The following is a 20,271-nucleotide window of genomic DNA, read 5'->3' as shown; positions in this document are numbered from 1 at the left end:
GCGCAATCTGGGCCATTACGTTCCATATGATCTCGTTAGCGTAATCCACGGTCACCCAACATATATGACCAGGTCCTTCCAACGCAACCCGAACGGCGTTTGTTCTGTGCATCCTGTGCGTCTGCTCTCATGGCTGGACCCTGTGGTCTTTTGCCTGGGGAGCCGCCGTAGCCTCCACCGCTCAAGTCCCATGGAATCGTCGTGGTGGTTGCCGTCAGAGTCGATTTTTGTGGGTAACAACGTGATGGGGAACCAATCGACTGGATAAATTTGTACCGATTGGTCACGCGTGTGGTAGAGGACTCGCACAACGTTGCCCCAAACCAGTCACGGCCAAGGAATGGATTGTAATGTTAGCAGGAGCGGTCACTGTCCCGATCTCGGCCGCAGCCCGGCGGAGTAGGGACGGACCAGAGCTCGTTAAGTTGCACAGCGCCAGCTTTCGATCCAACTCTTTCCTACACTCAGCACAGGCGGCATGCACTGCATCGGGAGCGGACGTGGCCACTAGGTTGCCAACCAATATTGTCAATCAGTTCCAAGACTCGATTTGCTTCCGCGTCCGTGTTATGGCGGCGCGTGCAGCATCATCCTGGTCAGATGCGCGTTGATGCGGCTTTGATGGTTCGCGTTGATCTGGACGAGAAGAGCCGTGGAGTAGTTGTAAAACGTAATCTCCTTCTTGTCTTCGGGAACGCCATCGAGGTCGCACCCCCAGCTCCTCGCTTCGTCGTCCAGACTCACGTACCCGTTCGAGTCGAAGTACTGAGCGAACCGGTAGAGCACGCGAATTTGGGTCTTGCCCCCGTCCACGGGGCGCATGTCGAGCCTACCACAGCGCCGTGACCACACAACATACGCCCCAACATCCTTACCAAATCATGCGATTCCGTTGGCGCTGCGTCGTCGGTGCGGTCGCGTCGTCCTGGATCTGTTGAATCACAAACACACACCGGTCGTCATCGTCATGGAATTCGCCCGTGACCAAGTTCATCCACTCATTGTCGTCCGCGCGAAGTTGGTGGAGCGTCGTGTTGCCGCTGGTCTCTTTCAGAGTCTAGAGGCAGCCCTCCATCATGGCGATCGAACGGCGAAAGGGGACCCCCACCGTGTTGGCTTGGTATCCATACCAGTCCAGCATGAGGACGGAGCAGAGGTGGCTCTTGTACGCCTTCAACACAAAATCCATCGGCACGTCGACGACGTACTGTCGTCGGTGATGGTACTGGAAGCACATTTCCGTGGCCTCGACGTCGATATCGTAGAACTCTTGCGTCGACGATAGCGGCGGGTACGCGTACTGACCGAACATCCGATCTGTGTTGTGGTACATTTGCTGAGTGATCCACGCTTTGCCGAGATCGCGGGAAGCGGGTGTGCCGTCCAACGTCACGTTTCGCCACGTAGGTGTGTTGGCATGCATCGACGTCTGCGTAAAACGTTAGCGCACACGAGCTTGGTAGGTAGAGCAGTACGAGATTGATGGACACCCAGCGCGTCGTGGTGCGGAGGAGATGTGCCAGCGCGACAACTCGCTCGCGCAGGACGTCACGCTCGTTCTCGCATGCGTTGAGATCGTCTCGCAGTGCCAACGATACATCCTTCCACGGAAGCAGCAAATGTCGCTTGGACGGAAGCGCGCCCGACCTGGAAGCCCGTGTACGAATCGTATACTCTTGCTGGAGGACTGCGACCTGTGCCTTGAGGGACGCCATTTCGTCCCGCACTTCTTCTCGATAGAACCGCATGATGTTCCGCATATACTCCCGCTTCTTGAGTTTCTTGTGTGCGTTCTCGAGTAAGTCCAAGTCCAATTTGTCTGCCTTCAGCACACCACCGACGTCGCCGACGTCCGCCATGGCGGTCGTCAAATTGTCTCGGCTGTGTGTATCACGTCGGAGTTACGGGGTTACATGGTATACCTGTCACGTTGGGTTATTGTTGAACTGCCCCGACAAATATATCATCAAAAATATATTGATATTTTTTCAAAAAAACGCTTTTGGGGAATATTCTGGAGTTTTGATATTTGAGCCAATTGCCAGCGAACCGACTTCAACTTTTTTTTATCGCTGACCAGAAAATCATGCACTACTGAGCCATGTTGTACAGTGACACAACAAAGATCCACACAATGTATCTCTATATACGAAAGCCCTAATTCTGTAAATCGTACTACGTAGTACAGTTCATGGCGGCTGGTGCTAACTGCTGAAGATCTGAAGAAAAAGTATGAAATATCAAAACTACATGTCGTAAAAATCAAATCTCAGAGGGGGTCAAGTTTTTCCGGATATTCGTGAAAAAATGTTTTTGACGTGTGACTTGCTTCTGCTGAAGCAGCGGAGGAGAAAGTTTTTTCTCTCTGTGGCCAAGAAATTCTGTATATTTTGATACTACGTACATCTTGGCCTTCGCCATGGGAGCGAGTCCGGCACACGATGACGCCGACACCGAGAGACGCTTGTACTTTCGCATGAAACAACGTGAGCATCGCATGAAGAATCGATCCAAGCGCTCCAAGATGATGCAACGAGTACACGAGTTGGAAGAGACGCTTCGACGTGCCAAGATGAACGTCCTGTCCCGACAAAGGGCGACGACATCCCAGGTCCGAGGAGATCTGCTTCTTCCGTGGCACGTCATCGCAGACGTGATGAAGGCAGAACTTGATGTATCGGAAGCGTGCCAGGTCATCCTACGCAACCGCATTGATGTGTCCGTTGCACTCATTCAAGACATGCAACGATTCACAACTCTGCATGTATGCCCTTCGGCAGTCATCTCGGTGCTTGTTTGATGGTGCATGTAGGACACCTTTCGCCAACCATCGTGGAGGCATGTCACGCTCTTTGCCAATCCCGAATCCAGACGCCTCGGCAAACGCTGGATCACCGAGCACATGTACAGAAACAAACGTGCCATGTTCCAACAGTTCTCGTTTCCGCCGCTTCAGTCCAACGAGCGCGTTCAAGAGTACGACCTTGTGTACACAGCGAACGAATGCTACTTCCTCATCCAACGCTCCCATCTCACCTTCGACGTTCCGATGGAGGCACTTCGTCAAATGAACCACCGGCACTTGTGCTCTCTATTGCTGTTGGCTGGAAGCTCGCACATGGATCACGCAGTCTGTACCATCTCCACGTCCATCGCACGCAAAACTAAGTGGATTCTATCTAGATCGACGAGACTGACATGCGCTTTCAAGTTACCCCCTTGGGCGAGTGCATCAACCTGGTATTGGGGGAATTTCTCGATGCCGACCAGTGCACCCACGTGATCCAGCAAATCGAAGAGGACGAGCTCCGACCGACGTTGCACCGCCAAAGAAATCGATCCACGTGGTACGATTCGCCGCACACTGTCTTTCATCTGAATCGGTGGCTGCAGGATCGAAATGACACGAATAGCTCCACGACACACCAAAGTCCGTGCGCTGTCCATAATTTCGCAGAGCCGGCGAAAGGTCGGCGGGTATGTATCATTAGACGAAGAAGCCGGTCACTTGGGGCTGAACACGACGAAGGCCCCGGTTACCGACGCCGCCTTCAGGACCCAACTGTTGGCCCGCACCAGTCGGAACTCGAGCCCCGTGATCCAGGACATCCCCACCATCCTGGCCAACATCGTGGCCGAATTACCGGAATCAACTGAATGAAACACATTCACATCGAAGTCCGGTACTGGTCACCACTCGCTGAGGCCGCCAACTGCTCGCACTACCACACGTCAATTCCTCTTCACCGTGTCTTGTCGGCCCCCTTGTCATCTTGGGCAGTGGTCGCACATAACATTTCGGCCATCAAGTGGTGCACGACACCGCAAATGCAGTCGGCAGCTGCATCGATCATCCGCTTGCACATCCAGTTGGATAGCTTGGGACTCGAAATACGTCCGCGCTGCAGCGATGATGACCCCCACAGTGACAGTGCTTGATCCACCAAGGCGCAGGCTGGAGCTCCACCCTGCATCCTACATTCAACTCAGTCAAAGCATGAGATTGCTAACCGACGGTGGCATCCTCATCAAAATGGGGCTGGAACTTGATGGATGTCGATCAGCGCTGAGGCACTGCGGGAGCCCCATCGTCATCTGAAACCAATGGGCCGTCCGCACGTGGTGCTACGAATCTGCGGTGGTCGAGCACATGGTGGAACAATTCCTTTGTCCACCATGCCATACCCCAGCCGAAACACACGACTTGGGAATTGATAACCGCGTGCTTTCTTCTGCAAGGTCAACGCAATCGCGTTCCATGAGAACAAGCGGGCCATGAGATTAGCTCTCGTTGCAACAGGTGGTCCTTTGGAAGTGCGGAAGAGCTGCAATCCATTTGATCAAGTCCTTCCTTCGGTTCGTCTCGACATGGACTTAATCGCCGTTCGCCGATAGAGCTAGCGCATGGTTGTCGCGTGGCGCCTCGGCTCCCGATATCTGAAGCAAACTTTTTACAGGAGGTTGGCCCGCACTACAACCAGTTCGGGTGCATTCAGGCACAGCCGTCGCAGTCTGGCAAACCCCTTCCACCACAACACCCAACACAAAGAAGGTCGTGGTATTTGCATCTGCTTCTCCCTTCGACCACCCTCTATCCGTCCCTGCAACGAGCCAATTGCTTCAGTTGCCTCGACCGCCCACTTGCTCGAAAGCCCCTCCAGATCAAAGTCGTCGAGGATGTTTCGCCCATCCATCACATCTCAAACGGGCACATGACGCCGTGTCTGATCTCCAACGGCTCCCCAAACCCAACGCTTGGTGCTGCATGCTCGGCCAAGAGATGGATGGATCATTGGGGTGCACGACGACGTTGGAGATGAAGACATTCAACGTTTTTGGCGATGCATGTTGCGCCAGAAGGACCCCACGAACGTATTGGCGACCACCAAGTCGGTGCTTCTTGCGTCGGCGCAAGTGGTTGGAACGCGTAATGTAACATGCAGGCTTCTCGAACGGAACGGTTTGAAGACACGACCAGCTTGGACGTCGATGGTGACGTTGAGCATGTAGCGCTGGTCGAGAGGACGTCGAAGGACTGGGGAAACGTCAGTTGGTGCAGGGCAGGTGGGATCGAATTCGAAAGCTCAAGGCGTCGAGTCGAGCAGCGATGCCGCGGTGCTGGAACGTCTGGTCTACGTGAAGGTTGGCATGATCCAGGCTTTCCCCCAATTCCTCGACTCAAGGATTCGAGAGAAACGGGTAGTTCGGCATTGCTCTGCCAACTGCACGCCGCTAGGAGAACAGCTTGATGACGCTGCGAGAGGGCATGGGAGGCGCTATCACCAAAGCTGTCATCTTGTTCACTTTGTCAGGACAGCGAGCTGGACTTTGAGGGCAGTGTTGCAGGCGCTGGAGAACACTTGCACGTCGCGCAGAGCGAATGCAACATCGAATTCAAATCCGGCATCGTTCCCTCGCTCTGTGGCCTGCGAGACGCGAGGACGAGCTCGAGCTCCGCGTGCTTGCTGAGAAGGAGATTGCACTCATGTCTAGCCGCCTCGCGAATCATCTATGTCATCGTTCTGCAGTAGGTGATCGTGATCCGTTGGAACTTGCGCTGCTGCGCTGCATTGTCATCGCGTTCGATCACAGGACTTCTACAGGACGTTGTTTGCTCGAGTCAATAGGAGCAAACCAGCCACCTTGTCCTTCAACGATAAGCGGATGGCCGTCGAAGCGCCGAGCTGACGAGGCGAGCAGCGGACTCGTCTCGAATGCGAAGAGCTAAGGTAGTTAGTCCAGGACTCGAGGACATCTCTACGCACGATCATTCAATAGCTGGTTACGGGGTTTCGACGGATCTCGGTGGTGGGCTCGTCGCGCTGGTACCGCTCGACGATGGATCTGAAGCGATATGCCGACAGTGCAGTCATCTCGTACATGGAGTCTGTGACATTCCGCAGCACCATGGCATCATGCACAATTGTGTTTCGCACTTGATGTGCATCTTTCGCCATTCCCCAGACCATGACGCCTTCTTCAGCCAGCGGTACGAGTATCGTTCGATGACGGCCTCTCCACGCTCTTGAAAACGACATGACGTATCTGGCGCTGGTAGTCGTCGGCGTTTGTGCCCGAAGGTCCAACCTACGCGACGTCGATCATCTTTCGAGGGAGCAAACTGCCGTACCAACTCGACCAGTGCCTTTGCAGATTCTCAGGATGCACCGCTATCGTTTCGTCGTCGGTGATATGTCTGCTCATAATAAGCGTCCGCCCAGGCTCGTGGACCACGCATACCAAGATGTTGGCCAAGTCCCCGTGGGAATTCGCGATGGGCCTCGTTGCTTGATGAAGGAGGGTTGTGTCAGTGGTCTCTCGAATCGAGTTCAACGACCCATGAAGTCGTCCCACTCGAGCGTCCTCGAAGGAGGTGTCCATCATGGCGACTTCGCAGAAATGGCGTTGGTAGATGGTCGAGAGAAGGTTTAACGGCAGGGGGTATATGAACTGGTGTGAGACTGAGTTACGGTGGTCGGGGAACCCAACTGAGAGGTTGAAGAACGGAGTCGTGGCGTTGTCGGGAGAAGGAAAGCCGTGGCGATGGAAGATGCGGTCAACTTGGTGGTACATTTGCTGGGTGATCCATGCTTTTCCCAGATCGCGCGACTTCGGATTTGAGAGCAAGGTGTGATCCTGCCACGTTGGCGCGAATCCATCCTCGGTGAATTGCTAACGATCACGGAGCGTTATGCGAGCGTGCGCATGGTAAGGCCTTACGAGTGCCGCGTTTGTGACGACCCATGACTGCATCTCAAACATGACCTTGTTTAAAGCTGCGAGTTGAGCTCTGAGTTTGTGGTTCTTCGTCTTGGAAGAGACGTGTTCATCGCGCAGACAAAGGGCTACATCTCTCCATGCAAGCATGGATCGCTCCTCTGAGTTGCACCTGACACATCGGCGTCGGGACACAAGCACTCGCTCGAGTTCGGCGAGTTTGCTGAGCAAGTACGCACGTTCCTGCTTTGCCTCCTCGCGGTAGATCCTCTTCATGTTCTTGCAGTAATTGCGCCGACGGATCTTCTTCTCATAAACTGCGTCGTCGCTTTGCGTCGGTAGCCCTGGCGCGGACATGAAGGAAACGAATTCACCATGTGCCCATTATCCGGATACATAACCGGAAGAACGCCACATCGTTGGTGACGTCGTGCCTCATGGCGCGAAGGAGGCGGCCGACGAGTCGCCTATATGGATATTGTAGCAAGGACACCGGCCGAGTAAGCGGGGGATGCGGCCCTGGCGTAGGCCGACAACGTGCAGCACGAAGGCGTTGGATTTGGTGTCGACAGGCAAGAACACACCAGTGACACTTGCTTCTATCAATCTCAAACGGGGCGCTCTTGCGAGATAAGCGACCTCGGAACGTATACATCATAAAATGGACACGTGATTCGGATTAGAACACAAAGGACATAGCCAAGACGGCGATGGCAGCAACGGTGGAGAGGGCAAACGAGCCGGCAACTCCCGACTTGACGGGGGCGTCCGTCACTTCAGTCGAAGTGGATGTGCCGTTCGACTTGCTGCGGGTTTCACAGTGGATACCTTCAAAACCAGCCGCACATTGGCAGGTCGAGTCGATGCCGCACGTGCCTTGTCCACTGCACACGTTTTCGAGAGGAGCAGTTGCGTCGCACTTGGCGCATTGGTCGCCCTTGGCGCCTACCTTGCACACGCACGCGCCATTCTTGGGGTCGCAGCTGCCCATGACGCCACACTGCCCGAATCCATCGCACACGTTGCCAACAGGTTCGTAGCAGTTGTCGTCGGCAGAGTACCCGCCGTTGCACTTGCACCCGTAGGTCGAGTTAAACTGGGAGACCGGGGCGCACGTGCCGCGACCGTTGCAGAGCGGAGCCACGCGCTTGACGCCGGTGGAGCTGACGAACGCGCTCGAGTTGCCGGCGCAAGACAGCAATTGCGAGGCCGTCAAGTCAAGGAAACCCATCTTCTTGTCAGAATACAACTTGGCGTCGACGCACTTGTAGATACCGTTGACCTCCTTCTCGTCACCGTTCTTGTTCGAGAACGTGGCGGCGAAGCACGTGACTGTCTTGTTCGCGTCGGCTTCATTCACAGATGTGCCATCGGCAGCTAAGGCGTTATCGCAGTTCTTCGCTTCCGCGAAGGCACATACAGGTTGAATTTGGCGGTATTTGGTCGTCCAACTGTTGAACGATGGGCACGAGCCACCGACGTTACCCGTGCATACAGCGCCACGGACGCATTGGGACAGCGTCGTCAGCCCAGGAATCGACGATTCCACGGCCACGCACGAGTATTCTGCACCATACTTGGCGCAATCGGACGTGCGCTTGCAGATACCGGGGGTTGTCGGAGACACAGGGACTTCAGGCTCCACATCCAACGACATGACGGCGGCAGGGGCGACAGCCGGCGTGACAGAGTTGCTGACGTACCCAACCGTAGCCAAGGCACCAATCATGGCGACGGCAAAGGCCGCGGCCTTCTTGGAGCGCGAGTTGGACGAGGTGTCTTCCGAGACGACGAACAGGGGGGTACGTTCTGACATGGCGAGCGCAAATTGAGAAGTGCGGACTTTGCGCACCGCACATTTGTCATCGGCGCCCCAGCATCAATGGTGATAGATCTCTAATGCACCAATCAACAGGGCATTCAATGAATTTTGTGAAGCTGGATTGGTTGATAGACTTGTCGATCCGGGGCGCGACAGGCGTCAAAGCCTCGCGGACTTTCTGTGACTTGACATTTGTATACCCACGAGGGGATTGACACACAAACAATTAAAACCACACAGACATGTACATTATATTGGAAATTTTCTCTTCTAATTGCAACGGTGTATCAGGAATAAATTTTGTTTAAATAATGAAGCACCGAGAATCGAAGACACCTTGGCGGAAAGCCTGGCTGGGACAAGCGAAGTAGCTAAATTTCCCATACACACACATCGTCACAGACGACGCGTGTTGGCTTTGCCGGCATGTCTCCTGCGCAAGTGGTGGCTGGCTGCGCTCTGTTGAGAGCAACACAACGCGATAAAGTTGAAGAGTGCCTGCGCAGATTGTTTCGGTGGATAACGCGGTTGCAGGATACTACTACTAGTAGGCGTGCAATCTAGTTGTACTAGTTGCCATCGTCTACTAGTCACTGGTCTTGTGGATCGGTCATTGTTGCATTGGAATGGGTGCGCATTGGGTACACTTGATTGGGTGAAAAAATCATTTCCAAAGTTTCTTGAACGCGTGATGATGGAGGATGATGTGGCGACGCAGGAACTCATGGAGCGCAAGCTCAAGCGCCGAACTTACATGAGGAACATGATGCGCCAATACAAGAAGGACCGCAAGATGGAGGTCGTGTACTTGAAGGGGCTGCAGGAAAGACTCGAAGCCGAACTCCAGAACCTCGCAACTCGTATTTCGCCGCGTCCGGCGTTTACATTGGAGCTGCCTTGGAAAGAAGTTGCGCGCGCTCTCAATGACCTACGACGGCAAGCCACGACAGAACAAGATCAACTTAAAGCTGATGTGCTTGAGTACGAAGCGTTGGCACGTGACATGCAGCGCTGGGTCGCCGTGCATGCTTCCATCCCGGTAAGTAATCGGACAGCCACTTCACGACCGCGTTAACAATTGTGCATGTAGAAGCCCTTAAATGGCCACATCCCCACATGGAGACTCGCGCATCTTCCATCACACCCGCGGTCTCGAGCACTTGGGAAGGAATGGATCACTAGGCGAATGCTCCACAACATTGATCGTGTGTTCATGGACCATGGCATGCCACTCCCCAACGCTTTCAGTTCCGAATCCTTTGAGTTCTTTCTCACGACGTCCGGAGACAACCCCACATTCGACTACATCCACCGACATCATTTTGTATCGTCCATGCCTCCGGCAATCATTGTCACCACTTACCACCACATGCTTTGCTCGATCCTGCTGGTCGATCGGCATGATACAACTTCTCACGTAAGCACTTGCCGTCGCACCTTCTACGTGCCCTCATCATGTCATGCAGTCCACCAGACAGGAAGTGGATGGCGCCATTGCGATGCATCAACTCACTACCTCCAAGGGCGAGCGGGTCAACCTACTCACACGCGAATTCCACGAAGGCAATCGAGTCATATTTGTTGCACAGCACATACAAGACGATGAATGCAGTACTTTGTTCACCGATTGCCCTCAACGGCCTCGATCACTCTGGTATGATCGTGCATACCTCTTCCCCATCTCAAGTCAACGATGCTGTCCAGGGTTGACATGACGCCCATGCCGTCGGGGGTCACTGCGGTTCGAGTGATATACATGTACTCTCAGCTCCATCGCGGTGGCATGCCTTGTTCATTGGAAGAGGAATCGACTTACTGGGACTTCGATCCACGGACGCTGCCCCCGCACGCGTTTCCACAGCACGCCAGGCGGACGGCGCAGTCGTTCTTGTCTTCGTCGCGTCAGCGAGTGTGCGGGTTTGTCGAAAAGATGGTCCTTGAGTTGTCGTCCCGTTGAAGGAACCCGTGTCTCAGAAAACGGAACGGTGTTTCCGGATATTTACCGGAAAGTTGAACGATTTTTCCAACAACATTCCACCCGAAGATGGGTTCAATTTCCCAATTCCTGGCACTGTTTTTCATGTAAATTTCGCAATTGCAGCTGTGGGTGACGATGGCGCCTGCGTCGACGTCCAGTTGAACTCGAAGGTCCGCGCGTGCGCACGATGATAAGGATTTACCGCGATGTGTTCAAGTGCGAAAATGTATACGAAATGCGCACAATTTTGACGAGGCGGCAAGAGATGATGCATGCCTTGACAGTGTCCCTGAGTGGAGACTGACTTGGAGGGACGTTAAGACGGCATTGAGGGAGTGCAAAGATGCTCGGCTTGACGAGGAGAAGGATCATCTGAAGAAAAATACACCGCCAAATACCTTTTGATTCTACCAGACTCGGAGCATTGGGTTGCGTTGCCCTTGTCGATCCAACCAACATCTTCAAGGTCTTGTGAACATCTCTGAGGCATCGTGGTAGAACACCGCCAACTCGCACATGTCATTGTCGAGACATGACGGTGTTCGGGAATTCCCCATCGCCAAAGCTTGGTTGTTTCGTTCGTACAACAAGCCCACCACAGAGGGGTCCCATGGCGTTTCGACATGATTCTAAACATAGCGCCGTTTGCGTTCATCCATCACCACAACTTCGGCATTAGGTACGAGGTCAATGCGCTGACGCCTACCAAATCCAGACAGCGCTACCTCCTTCTGTATCCGCAGCTCATGGACAACAACAGACATGCTGTGCCCTTGGGAAGGAAAATCGAGAGTTTGATCAGCCGTCGCATCGACCAGTGGTCCTTGCACAAGCTCAGAAAGTCCTTGGGAGCTTCTGCCGCCAGGCAGCTCTCGACCTCGCAGATGCGTATCCTCGGGTACGCCCGTCGGGCATGGACCAAGCCCCGCTCACTCCTCAAGCCCGCATAACTATCGCGGTGGAGGTCATTGTGACTTCGATTAACGATCTATACCTGCGAGTGGGTCCTGTGACACGAGCAAATCCATGTAGATATGCCGAAATACATCCGACGACATGTCGTACAAGTATCGGATCCTGGTCCTGATGAGCTGTCGGAACGTGGCGGCGTTCAAGGGATTGTGATCCACCCCGATGTCCTGCGCCTCCACGTCCAGCGGTGCATACGATCCATCTTGGACGAAAGTTTGGCTGTTGATGTACAGCGAGCGGTACATCCACCGACCCGACGGCATCCGTTGAAAGTCATACCTGAAACGATCACGTCATGTCCACGGAGATGGCACACTTACGTACCACATCATGCGATTCCGCTGCCGCGTTCCAACCATTCGATACACCTCGTCGTCCTCGATTTGCTGCGCCACAATCACACAACGGGTGGGAGAGTTGAATTCGCCGACGAGGACGTTGAACCACTCGCCCTTGGACGTGGTGAGTTGATGAAGCGCTGTCGTCCTAGTCACTTCTCGAATCGTCTACCCGTGCCGTATCAATCGATGCCATAGCCAGAGTCATCGCTTACGGGGTACGTGACTGGGATGTCGCCGTCTGCCATGATGATTGAGCACAACTTGTTGCGGTACATGTACCGCATGATGGCGTCTGGAGGAGGCGATTCCATTTGCCGCTTAGCGTGGTAGTACATGCAATCGGAGTCGCCCACGTGCTCCGTTTGGACGTCGACCTCATAGATGGACTGCATAGACGCAATGGCGGGAAACCCATGCGACGCGAACATGCGATCGGTATTATGGTACATTTGCTGGAGAATCCAATCTTTCCCGAGTTGCCGAGACATGGGGTCTTTCAGAAGCGTGACATTGCGCCACGACTTGCTCGCGGCATTTTCATTCGGTGCCCTCTGCATGCAACGATCAGAGGTGAAAGTGGGATGGCATGACGTACAGGTATGGAGTTCAATTGAGTAAGAACCCAGTGTTGCATTGTGGACGACAGCACCTCGATAGACCGAAGTTTCCGTCGAAGCTCCCGCATTTCTGTCTCGGAGATTTCTTGTTCTGTCTGGAGAGCGTCGGCAATCTCATGCCAAGGCAGCATCGTCATGAATGACCTTCGAGCGCACTCAGCTTCAAGGTCTCGCACTTGAGCTTTCAACATGAGGGTCGCATCCTTCACCTTGACTCGGTAGCCCTGCATGAATTGACGGAGATATGCCCGCTTCCTCGCCTTCCGCGCGAGCACCTTGTCCGCCGTGACATTCATCGCCTTGTCCGACATCGCTTCCATGACAACCCACAATAGACACGTAACAGTTACTGAATTCATTCTTATCCGGATATCCGGATAACAAATGCATCCCACTGGCCAATGAAATTATTCTAAAAAATATTTGAATGGGATCACAATTATCCGCAGCTGAGGCCACCAGATCCGCCATGACGACGCACCGGACGCGCGGGCAAGTCTCATGACGTAAGTTACAGTCTGAGGTGTGCAACGTATCATGCAACTGGTCGGGAACGTGCGCCGTCTGTTGTAGGGCTGGTCGCATACTCCCAGAGTGTACTCACGTAAGCGGCTGTCATTGAGATTGTGGAGTTGTCTAGCTCAAGCCTCTTGGCTTCAACTTCCAGCAGCTCTGACGCAGTGAACCCTGGAAAAAGCCGACACCCCCAAAGAGCCGACCGCCTCTGTAACATGATCTGTTTTATTAAATTCAATACCACGTCAGAAACGTCATTCCTTTTCACCAATTGCAGTGCCCATACAGAATCTACTGTGATTGACTGACAAAAATTCTTTTGATTGTATTCTGGCTCCCTGCAATTCAGGATGAAATATGCCAGCTTTTCCGGGGTTCCCAGTGTGGAGCCAGCGGTGCCGGCATGGCAGAAGGCATAACGTGATAGATTGGGTGATGAGGAATACGCACAGGACCGGATTGAAACAACGTGCAGACCCATCGATGCATTTCCTTCGCAAGATGTTGCGTCTTGCACACCCGCCGTTAGCGATTCAATTTTTCCTTTGTGCTGCGTCTCGTTGTGTCTTCCAAAGCGAGCGTCATATCCTTCCAACTCAGCAAGAACAGCGACGGCGCCAGCTCATTTACCGCTTGGAGGCAGGCCACCGTCCAAGGAACGGCGCAGTCAGACGTCGTCGGCGGCATCACCCAAGGAACGACAACAGGATGCACCTGCGTCGACATGGACCAATCAGCATGCGACTCAGAAGAGGACGGGCCAATCATTTGATGGGAACTTCAGGGTTATGCTTGAGATGAATTGGCATGACCAAGAGTCCAATGAACGGTGACTGCATGGAGTCTCTTCTCCTTCCAATGCCTCAGAATGCATCACCGCCATGAAGAAACCTCACGATGGCTTCGTGAATTCGTGCTTGAATTGCCGATTTGGCAACCCCTCCGTGTAAAAGCTAGATTTTGCTCGAGCCAACTACTTGAGCGAATTGCTCTAGGGCGTTGGGTATATCGTGCGACTAGCCACGAGTAGTTCGGATTGCTGCATGATGGCGACCAAAGCTGAGGTCTCCGAGGTCCAGGCCGCCATCGAGCGGCACGAATGGGCCAATATGCTGGATGCTGCACATATCGCCTCGCAGCGCCATCTTGAGAAGCATTGAATCTTGAATGCAGAGGCCAGCGGCTCAGGCATGAACGAGCGACACGTGGCGATTCCACCAACCATTCATAGCGGAGCCTCTACCAACAAGCTCATGCCGACCGGGGTGGTTGCGCATGCCGATAAACTACATGTTTTACGCCACTCGAGCCATCATGAGTGTACAGTGCTTGAAATATCGTACTCGGCATCCATTGGTCGGAATCGCCGTCAAATCCAGTCCCCACAGCCGCGCTTCGTCCTCGAGTGGCATAACGCCAGCCACGGTTCGTAAAACTTTGAGACATGCGATTGATGCGCCTTTGAATCCACTGGCCTGTGGGCTGGCGATCGAATTCCTGCCTACCCAGTCACTCGATTCATCAGCGACCACCACCACGGCAACCAACCCACCAAGCCATTCAATCGCGCATTCTGTCAGTGGCAGTGGTCGGACGCGCGCCGTCGTCGCGGATTTGCTGGATTACGAATATGGCACAGTCTGGTTCAATGAATTCACCACATAGACACATTCTCCTTGCGACGTGTGCATTTGGTGCAGCGCCGTTGTCGCCGACGATTCTACACGTGTCAACAAGCAAAGTTAGATTTTGCGACGTGACAGCACGAATTACGTCAGACGGAACGGGGGGCACAGCATCGACGCCAAGTCGATCGCAGGCCGAATGGCGATGGAACTCTGAGGGCTTTGCGATTTCGGCGTGGTTTGGCGATGTGATGGCCTGATGAAGACGGTTCTCCAAGTTCCAGCAGGTTTCCTCCAACGCGATGTCCAGATATTCCATCGAGACGGTGCTGTCACGACAAGGCAGACCATACTCGTGGAATATGGTGTCAACGTTGTGAAGCATGCGCTGAACAATCCATTCTTTAGCAGTGTCGCGAGCAGGCGAGGTCGATGGAAGGCAAACATTTCTCTAAGGCCTGCGTGGCAAGGGAAGCGACGGCTACAAAGGACATCAAGTGCGTGCATGCGGACTGGTAACACTTACTGGGGCATATTGTGATGAGGTGCATCGCTGAAATCTATTGATGCAAATTGTGCGCCATCGATCTGGCCAGGATCGTCAAGCGCTTGAGTTCGGCGTTGTCAGAGGTCGAGTCGAGCCGGCACTCCAGTAAAGCCGCGGACACTTCTTTCCACGGAAGCAATGGCATCCCGCTATCTTTGCAGCCTGCGTCACGAAGTCGTCCAAGGTGTTAACTGTCGGACTTGAGCCCGCAAGAAATCGAAATCGTGTTTGTCGCGATCCCGATGCGTTTGCATGTACTTAAGCAGGTTCCTTCGCTTCCACGCCTTCCTTTCTACAGCCTCCGACTTCATGACGGCGTCGATCCGCACTTGGACGTCGTCGCGGCGCCAGTTGGACCTCGGTCAGTCGGTCATCGCGCTTAAATCCTGCGGACGGGAGCTCTCGGATTGGCTTTAAATACGACACGCATCATTTCTAAGCCAATCCAATCGCTCCATTGCAAAAATTGCAAATGTACTAAGTTCTCATTAGTATGTACTAGTAATTAGTACATGTCCAATATTCTCATTAGTACGACACGAACTGCCTCAGGTCGCTTTGGGTACAAGGGGGATCCAAATCGTGACGGGGCCGCCGCCGTTCTTGAAGTTGCTCGGGAACACCTCCAGCGTCGGCGCCGAATGGTCCCACGCCTCCCCCTCAATCGACTTGATGCCGTCGTCCGAGTCTACGATGGCACTCCAAGTGTTGCTGATGGTGGACAGGTCCCCGTTGTGCTCAAAAACGGCGAACGATTGCTCTGGGACAGCTATCGAGACCCATCCGTCCGGCAATGGCTCGCCGACCTTCACGTCCAGACCAGCCAGGTACGTGTACACACCGTCCATGAAGTCGTAACAGACACCGTACGACTGCTTGGCTCCGACGTTAGAGCAGAATTGGTGCCACAGTTCGTGGATCGCGGCACACGGACCGATCGTGGCCCGAGTCTGCAACCCTGCGATGAGACGCTGTGGCGCGTGCGTGATGGTGTAGGCAAGTCGCTTCGCCATGCAAGCTTGGGAGTGGTTGAGTGCAATTTTGTAAATGAATTGGATAATGGGGGTCGCAGAGCTCTGTTGTCACCAGGGGCCACTGTATGGAGCCGTTGTGGGGGGGCGGGAACGGCACATCTTTGCGGCTTTGCGGGAAAAACGCGCATTGGTCGAAGAGCTTCGACGAGCGGCGAAAGTGGTAGTTGCAGTCGAGATGGTTTGGCATGATTACCCGCTTCGAGGAGATTCTGAAGAGCCGTAAACTGCGTGTCGTTCATCTGGAAACGTGACAGGCACATGTGGCGTCAAGTTGTGGCGACGAATCGGAGTGTCTCCTTCTAGTGTTCTCACATGATAGAGGGGCCACCAGTGAATGCAGTGAAAGGCTGGTGTGCACTTGCACATTTGGATCGCTTTCGTTCAGTCGATAAAGACGGCTAGCATGAATCGAGGATTGAATGGACAGGTCCATCGCTGAGGACCATCGGATGAATTGGCGCGGATTTGGGTTCAACGTTGAATTGAGGGAAAGACTCCGATTGGATGAAATCTTCAGTTCTGGGTTTGATTGGTCAGAGCAATTGAAATGCATTTTAATTGGCTCGTTAGAGGACAACAGGCATGATTTTCCACCAATGGGTACAGTTTCCTAGTGGCGCTATGTACACCTGGTCGTGGTTCGAAAGCTCTCGAGGCTGCACTTAAAGATTGGGGAGCCACTCCTTGCCTTTGGCCTGCTATTCACGCGCTGTGGGGCGCCAAGCTGCCCCATCTTTGTGGCAAGGAAACTCATGACATCTGCCACGACTTCATAGATGGCAGGCAATTTGCCTGGTTGGAAGTCACCCCCCAGTCGACCTTCACTCGTTGTCTCCATCGAAATTCCCGAGCTAGTGTGCCATTTGATTGGTAAAATGCAGATGGGTGGCGTGACACACCGAGCTGGCAAGACAATTGGCATTGGATGTCTTGCCGCTAGAAAGCATAGCGGTGGGTCCATTACGTTTCTGACTTGGATGACATGAATTACATCTGGAGGGGCTGCTTCGTCAGTGGGAAATGCTGTCGCCGGTGGAGGCCATCAACGGTCGAGCGGCTGCACCGAGTGGGCATGGCTCGTCGCGATATCGTCTTGTGTTCTCGTCAGGTAAACTCTGCGAGTTTCGTCGCCTCTATGCCGCCTTTGTTCATGGCTACATCCATGCTTCGCTTTGGTGCCCAGCGTTTTTGGTGCAGTACACTGGGACATGGTCGCATGCACGACATGCGCGTTCTGGTCGGCGGTCCGGTCGAATGTTCAACAGTCGCGACAAACAAAGCATGTGCTAGAAAGTACAAACGTCAGATGCCCCAACACGCATCGAACCACGCAATGCGATCTCAGTTTCGAAGGTCAAGCACACCATCCTTGGCGGAATGCATGCCACAATGCATGCTCACGACCACTTGAGCTGGCGTGATGAGCAGCGTGTGGAGGGTAATGGGCTGACAATTTTCCCTTTCGCTACGTTCGGTGCGATGCCAAATTGATATGGTACTCGTACTTGAACGAGGGTTACATGTTTCTCGAGCGCCGAGCACTAGTGATCGACACCGACGTTAACAGGCGCATCTCACAATACCGCGATCGCTGGTCAAGTCATGTCATTTTCGAGGGTAGAGAATTGCGCTGGCGTCGACTGGTAGAAGAGGCGGGCTGTGATAACCATTGCCTGTGCGCGCGTCATGGGGTGACCGGGCAAAAGCGTCATACCAGTTGCGTGGAAGTGGTAAGAGTTGTACATGCCGCGGACACAAAGACGGAGGCTTGTGAGTACGTAGAAGGAATGCCCTCACGCGAGCGTCGTGTGCATGCACGGGTCGAACGTGAAAGCAAAGACGAACGATGGTGTCGCGGGCTTATGCCTTGTGCGTGCGGAGAGCTATCTCGACTTGTTTCCATGGCAGAATCGAGTTGGATTCGGCGTTGCGCCTCGTGGCCAATATGCTTGCCTGCAGTTGAGCTTCGAGGGGCAACGCTTCAGCCCACTATTGTTCCAAGCTCGTCTTCTCCATGTGGCAATTCGTCTTCATGAACGAGTGGAGTATACTTTGGGTGTGTTCGCCGCCGCTTCAAGACCTTGGCCGACTCTTGTTCCTGGTTTGATTGACGAACGTATGCAGCAAATTACGAATTCGTGTCTGTTATCCAAAATGGGCATTTCCTCAAGATATCGTTCCTGGAAATCCCCCGAAATGAACGAGCCAATCAAAACGCATGGAAAAGTTAGCAATATTCCGGAAAACCCTGTGAGGTAAAAGTTGTTGCCAAAAAATACAAAATAACGTTACGACAAAACCGATACCTATACTCGAAACCATGGTGAAAATTCGATGTCGAGCCACACCATGCTGAGTGTGCCATGCGCACCTGGACCCACGCATCAAACACATCATAACAACGCCACCCACGATGCGCGATGCTACCGTCGAAGGACATTGCCTGTGCGCTCGTCATGACCTCGTGGAAGGTGCTGGACAAGCGCATTGGTGTGGTCGTTGTATGCGACTGTCCAGTCAATCCATCATGTGAGTTGGTGTCGCGGACGAGAGTCGCACTCGCGCTGGCGAATACCAACATGATGAAGTTCCTCACCCAAGCCCAGCCGTAGCTCACTGCATGTTAAAGTAAAACAACTAGTGGCTGCGGACGTTCGTTCGTGGACGGCCGGTCGGTTGCATCCCCATGCTGGTTTCGTCGTCGGAAACGTGTGTGGTTTCATTCACTACGAAGGCAGTCTTCCTTCGTCCGAGGCCTCTGCCTTGATGGCGCCTCAGATGCCGTGGCAGTGGGCTAGTTCATGGTTGATGATCGAACTGTACCATTGCTGTCTGGACGACTTGAGGCCCTCGTTGCGAATGCGATGTAGCCTCAAGAACAGGTCGTCCTGTTCCCATTCGTTGACCTCGGTCAAATCGTGGCCCCACGCCCGCGCTTCGTCCACCATCGAGATGAACCCACCAGCCTTTGTGAACTGCTGCGACACGATCGATACATAGCGTCCCCGGGTTCGATTCGGCGCCTCCCCATGCAGCTCGACCCTACAAAGCTTGCATCATCCACTCATTCAAGAACCGCGGCGTACCAAGTCATGCGGCTGCGCTGGGGTAGCGACGATGCGTAGCGGGTTGCCGCTTCGTCATCCTGAATTTGTGTCACCACGACGACCGTCCGATTGTCGGGTTCGTTGAATTCAGCGCCGAGGAGATTCACATACTGCTTGGGGGCAGCGTCGTCCCCGTTTGGCATAACTAGGCGATGGAGCACCGTGTTGCCGGTCGCTTCCGTCAATGTCTGGGAAAGAAATGGTCAGCAGCGCTGTGCCAGGAGGAAGCGTACTTTGGCAGTAAGGGGGCAGAACGCATCCAGCGTAAACATGGAGCACAAGTGGTTCCGAAACATGGATTGAACGTTCTCGAGCGGCATATTCCAGTCGACGTGGCCCCTCTCAACGATGTAATAGCAGTCGCCGGACGAAAAGTCAATGTCCCAGCTATTGTCGATGATGCTGTAGTGCGTGGGTGGGCACTCCTGCTGCCGGAAGATCCGGGATGAGTTGTGGTACATGTGCTGCGTGATCCACTCCTTCCCGAGCTGTCGCGAGCGAGGATGCGCCAAGAGCGTCACATCCCTCCACGTGCGGCTCCAACTGCTCAGCGACGCCTGGCAAGCACAATTGCGTAAATCGCAAGGCATAGAATGGTATCGAGAGTCGAACCGTGGGGTTGTGGAAGGACGCGACCCACTCTTGCAAGTCGCGTCGTACAGCTTCCGCTTCCTCGGATTTGAACTGCAGCGCTCGTTGTTTCGAATGAGCATCTTCACACATCGCGTGCATGGCCGCCGCGACTTCTTTCCACGGCAGGGCCAGCGGCCATCGCGTGTTGTCAGGATCGGTGGGTGGTGTCCTCTTGACGAGGCGTGTGGCCAGTTCGTGCTCGAGCGCTTCCACTTGCAGCTTGAGCGCCTCTACTTCACTTCGTTCTCTGTTCCGGTAGGCCTGCATGAACTTTCGCATGTAGCCTCGTTTTCGGATCTTGCGCTCCAATTTGGCGACGCCTTCGTCCACCGTCTTCGGCGGCATCGTTCAAGTACAAGTAC

At 54.0% G+C, this 20,271-nt stretch overlaps 9 protein-coding genes across 21 annotated transcripts in view; 1 reads left to right on the top strand and 8 right to left on the bottom strand.

Moving 5' to 3' along the window:
- Positions 1 to 261: 261 nt before the first annotated feature.
- Positions 262 to 1,907, bottom strand: H310_14093 (hypothetical protein). Its single transcript, XM_008881843.1, has 4 exons — positions 1,476 to 1,907; positions 1,109 to 1,429; positions 876 to 1,057; positions 262 to 829 (listed from the first exon to the last, which is right to left on the bottom strand). Exons 1-4 carry the CDS (start codon positions 1,857 to 1,859, stop codon positions 568 to 570), a joined length of 1,149 nt encoding a protein of 382 aa, XP_008880065.1. The 5' UTR covers positions 1,860 to 1,907; the 3' UTR covers positions 262 to 567.
- A 493-nt stretch (positions 1,908 to 2,400) lies between these two features.
- On the top strand, positions 2,401 to 3,682 carry H310_14092. Of its 2 annotated transcripts, XM_008881841.1 has the most exons (4): positions 2,401 to 2,764; positions 2,813 to 3,130; positions 3,184 to 3,347; positions 3,394 to 3,682. In XM_008881841.1, the coding sequence occupies exons 1-4, from the start codon at positions 2,420 to 2,422 to the stop codon at positions 3,659 to 3,661; spliced, it is 1,095 nt and encodes a 364-aa protein (XP_008880063.1). In that variant the 5' UTR covers positions 2,401 to 2,419; the 3' UTR covers positions 3,662 to 3,682. The 2 variants fall into 2 exon arrangements, with proteins under 2 accessions (XP_008880063.1, XP_008880064.1); XM_008881842.1 differs by having other exon boundaries at positions 2,813 to 3,347.
- Positions 3,683 to 4,544: 862 nt separating this feature from the next.
- On the bottom strand, positions 4,545 to 7,086 carry H310_14091 (hypothetical protein). Of its 8 annotated transcripts, XM_008881840.1 has the most exons (7): positions 6,721 to 7,086; positions 6,241 to 6,672; positions 6,131 to 6,196; positions 5,766 to 6,087; positions 5,643 to 5,724; positions 5,284 to 5,597; positions 4,545 to 5,232 (listed from the first exon to the last, which is right to left on the bottom strand). In XM_008881840.1, exons 1-3 carry the CDS (start codon positions 7,072 to 7,074, stop codon positions 6,158 to 6,160), a joined length of 825 nt encoding a protein of 274 aa, XP_008880062.1. In that variant the 5' UTR covers positions 7,075 to 7,086; the 3' UTR covers positions 4,545 to 5,232; positions 5,284 to 5,597; positions 5,643 to 5,724; positions 5,766 to 6,087; positions 6,131 to 6,157. The 8 variants fall into 8 exon arrangements, with proteins under 8 accessions (XP_008880062.1, XP_008880057.1, XP_008880061.1 ...); XM_008881835.1 differs by having other exon boundaries at positions 4,545 to 5,597; positions 6,131 to 6,672; XM_008881839.1 differs by having other exon boundaries at positions 5,284 to 6,087.
- Positions 7,087 to 7,379: 293 nt separating this feature from the next.
- H310_14090 (hypothetical protein) lies at positions 7,380 to 8,547 on the bottom strand. Its single transcript, XM_008881832.1, has one exon. The coding sequence runs from the start codon at positions 8,531 to 8,533 to the stop codon at positions 7,397 to 7,399; it is 1,137 nt and encodes a 378-aa protein (XP_008880054.1). The 5' UTR covers positions 8,534 to 8,547; the 3' UTR covers positions 7,380 to 7,396.
- A 532-nt stretch (positions 8,548 to 9,079) lies between these two features.
- Positions 9,080 to 10,582, bottom strand: H310_14089 (hypothetical protein). Of its 4 annotated transcripts, XM_008881831.1 has the most exons (5): positions 10,327 to 10,582; positions 10,210 to 10,275; positions 9,903 to 9,979; positions 9,759 to 9,841; positions 9,080 to 9,698 (listed from the first exon to the last, which is right to left on the bottom strand). In XM_008881831.1, exons 2-5 carry the CDS (start codon positions 10,259 to 10,261, stop codon positions 9,611 to 9,613), a joined length of 300 nt encoding a protein of 99 aa, XP_008880053.1. In that variant the 5' UTR covers positions 10,262 to 10,275; positions 10,327 to 10,582; the 3' UTR covers positions 9,080 to 9,610. The 4 variants fall into 4 exon arrangements, with proteins under 4 accessions (XP_008880053.1, XP_008880051.1, XP_008880052.1 ...); XM_008881829.1 differs by having other exon boundaries at positions 9,080 to 9,841; XM_008881830.1 differs by having other exon boundaries at positions 9,123 to 9,698; positions 10,210 to 10,582.
- Positions 10,583 to 11,061: 479 nt separating this feature from the next.
- H310_14088 lies at positions 11,062 to 12,775 on the bottom strand. Of its 2 annotated transcripts, XM_008881827.1 has the most exons (5): positions 12,426 to 12,775; positions 12,043 to 12,381; positions 11,814 to 11,995; positions 11,512 to 11,768; positions 11,062 to 11,467 (listed from the first exon to the last, which is right to left on the bottom strand). In XM_008881827.1, the coding sequence occupies exons 1-5, from the start codon at positions 12,765 to 12,767 to the stop codon at positions 11,454 to 11,456; spliced, it is 1,134 nt and encodes a 377-aa protein (XP_008880049.1). In that variant the 5' UTR covers positions 12,768 to 12,775; the 3' UTR covers positions 11,062 to 11,453. The 2 variants fall into 2 exon arrangements, with proteins under 2 accessions (XP_008880049.1, XP_008880048.1); XM_008881826.1 differs by having other exon boundaries at positions 11,062 to 11,768.
- Positions 12,776 to 14,430: 1,655 nt separating this feature from the next.
- Positions 14,431 to 15,532, bottom strand: H310_14087 (hypothetical protein). Its single transcript, XM_008881825.1, has 3 exons — positions 15,115 to 15,532; positions 14,516 to 15,069; positions 14,431 to 14,464 (listed from the first exon to the last, which is right to left on the bottom strand). The coding sequence occupies exon 2, from the start codon at positions 14,971 to 14,973 to the stop codon at positions 14,524 to 14,526; it is 450 nt and encodes a 149-aa protein (XP_008880047.1). The 5' UTR covers positions 14,974 to 15,069; positions 15,115 to 15,532; the 3' UTR covers positions 14,431 to 14,464; positions 14,516 to 14,523.
- Positions 15,533 to 15,573: 41 nt separating this feature from the next.
- Positions 15,574 to 16,294, bottom strand: H310_14086 (hypothetical protein). Its single transcript, XM_008881824.1, has one exon. The coding sequence runs from the start codon at positions 16,146 to 16,148 to the stop codon at positions 15,684 to 15,686; it is 465 nt and encodes a 154-aa protein (XP_008880046.1). The 5' UTR covers positions 16,149 to 16,294; the 3' UTR covers positions 15,574 to 15,683.
- A 2,380-nt stretch (positions 16,295 to 18,674) lies between these two features.
- H310_14085 (hypothetical protein) overlaps positions 18,675 to 20,271 on the bottom strand; it is a 3,307-nt gene continuing 1,710 nt past the window's right edge. Inside the window, exons 2-4 of the mRNA XM_008881823.1 lie at positions 19,510 to 19,833; positions 19,256 to 19,464; positions 18,675 to 19,211 (exon numbers count right to left, since the gene is read on the bottom strand). Of these exons, the coding sequence (XP_008880045.1) occupies positions 18,944 to 19,211; positions 19,256 to 19,464; positions 19,510 to 19,833 (801 nt within the window). The 3' untranslated portion in view covers positions 18,675 to 18,943. The remainder of the gene's footprint in view (positions 19,212 to 19,255; positions 19,465 to 19,509; positions 19,834 to 20,271) is intronic.

Source organism: Aphanomyces invadans (assembly GCF_000520115.1).
Source record: "Aphanomyces invadans strain NJM9701 unplaced genomic scaffold supercont1.61, whole genome shotgun sequence".
NCBI lineage: Eukaryota > Oomycota > Saprolegniomycetes > Saprolegniales > Verrucalvaceae > Aphanomyces > Aphanomyces invadans.
The sequence above is the reverse complement of the archived record's forward strand: the minus strand, read 5'-3'. Positions and strand labels throughout refer to the sequence as shown.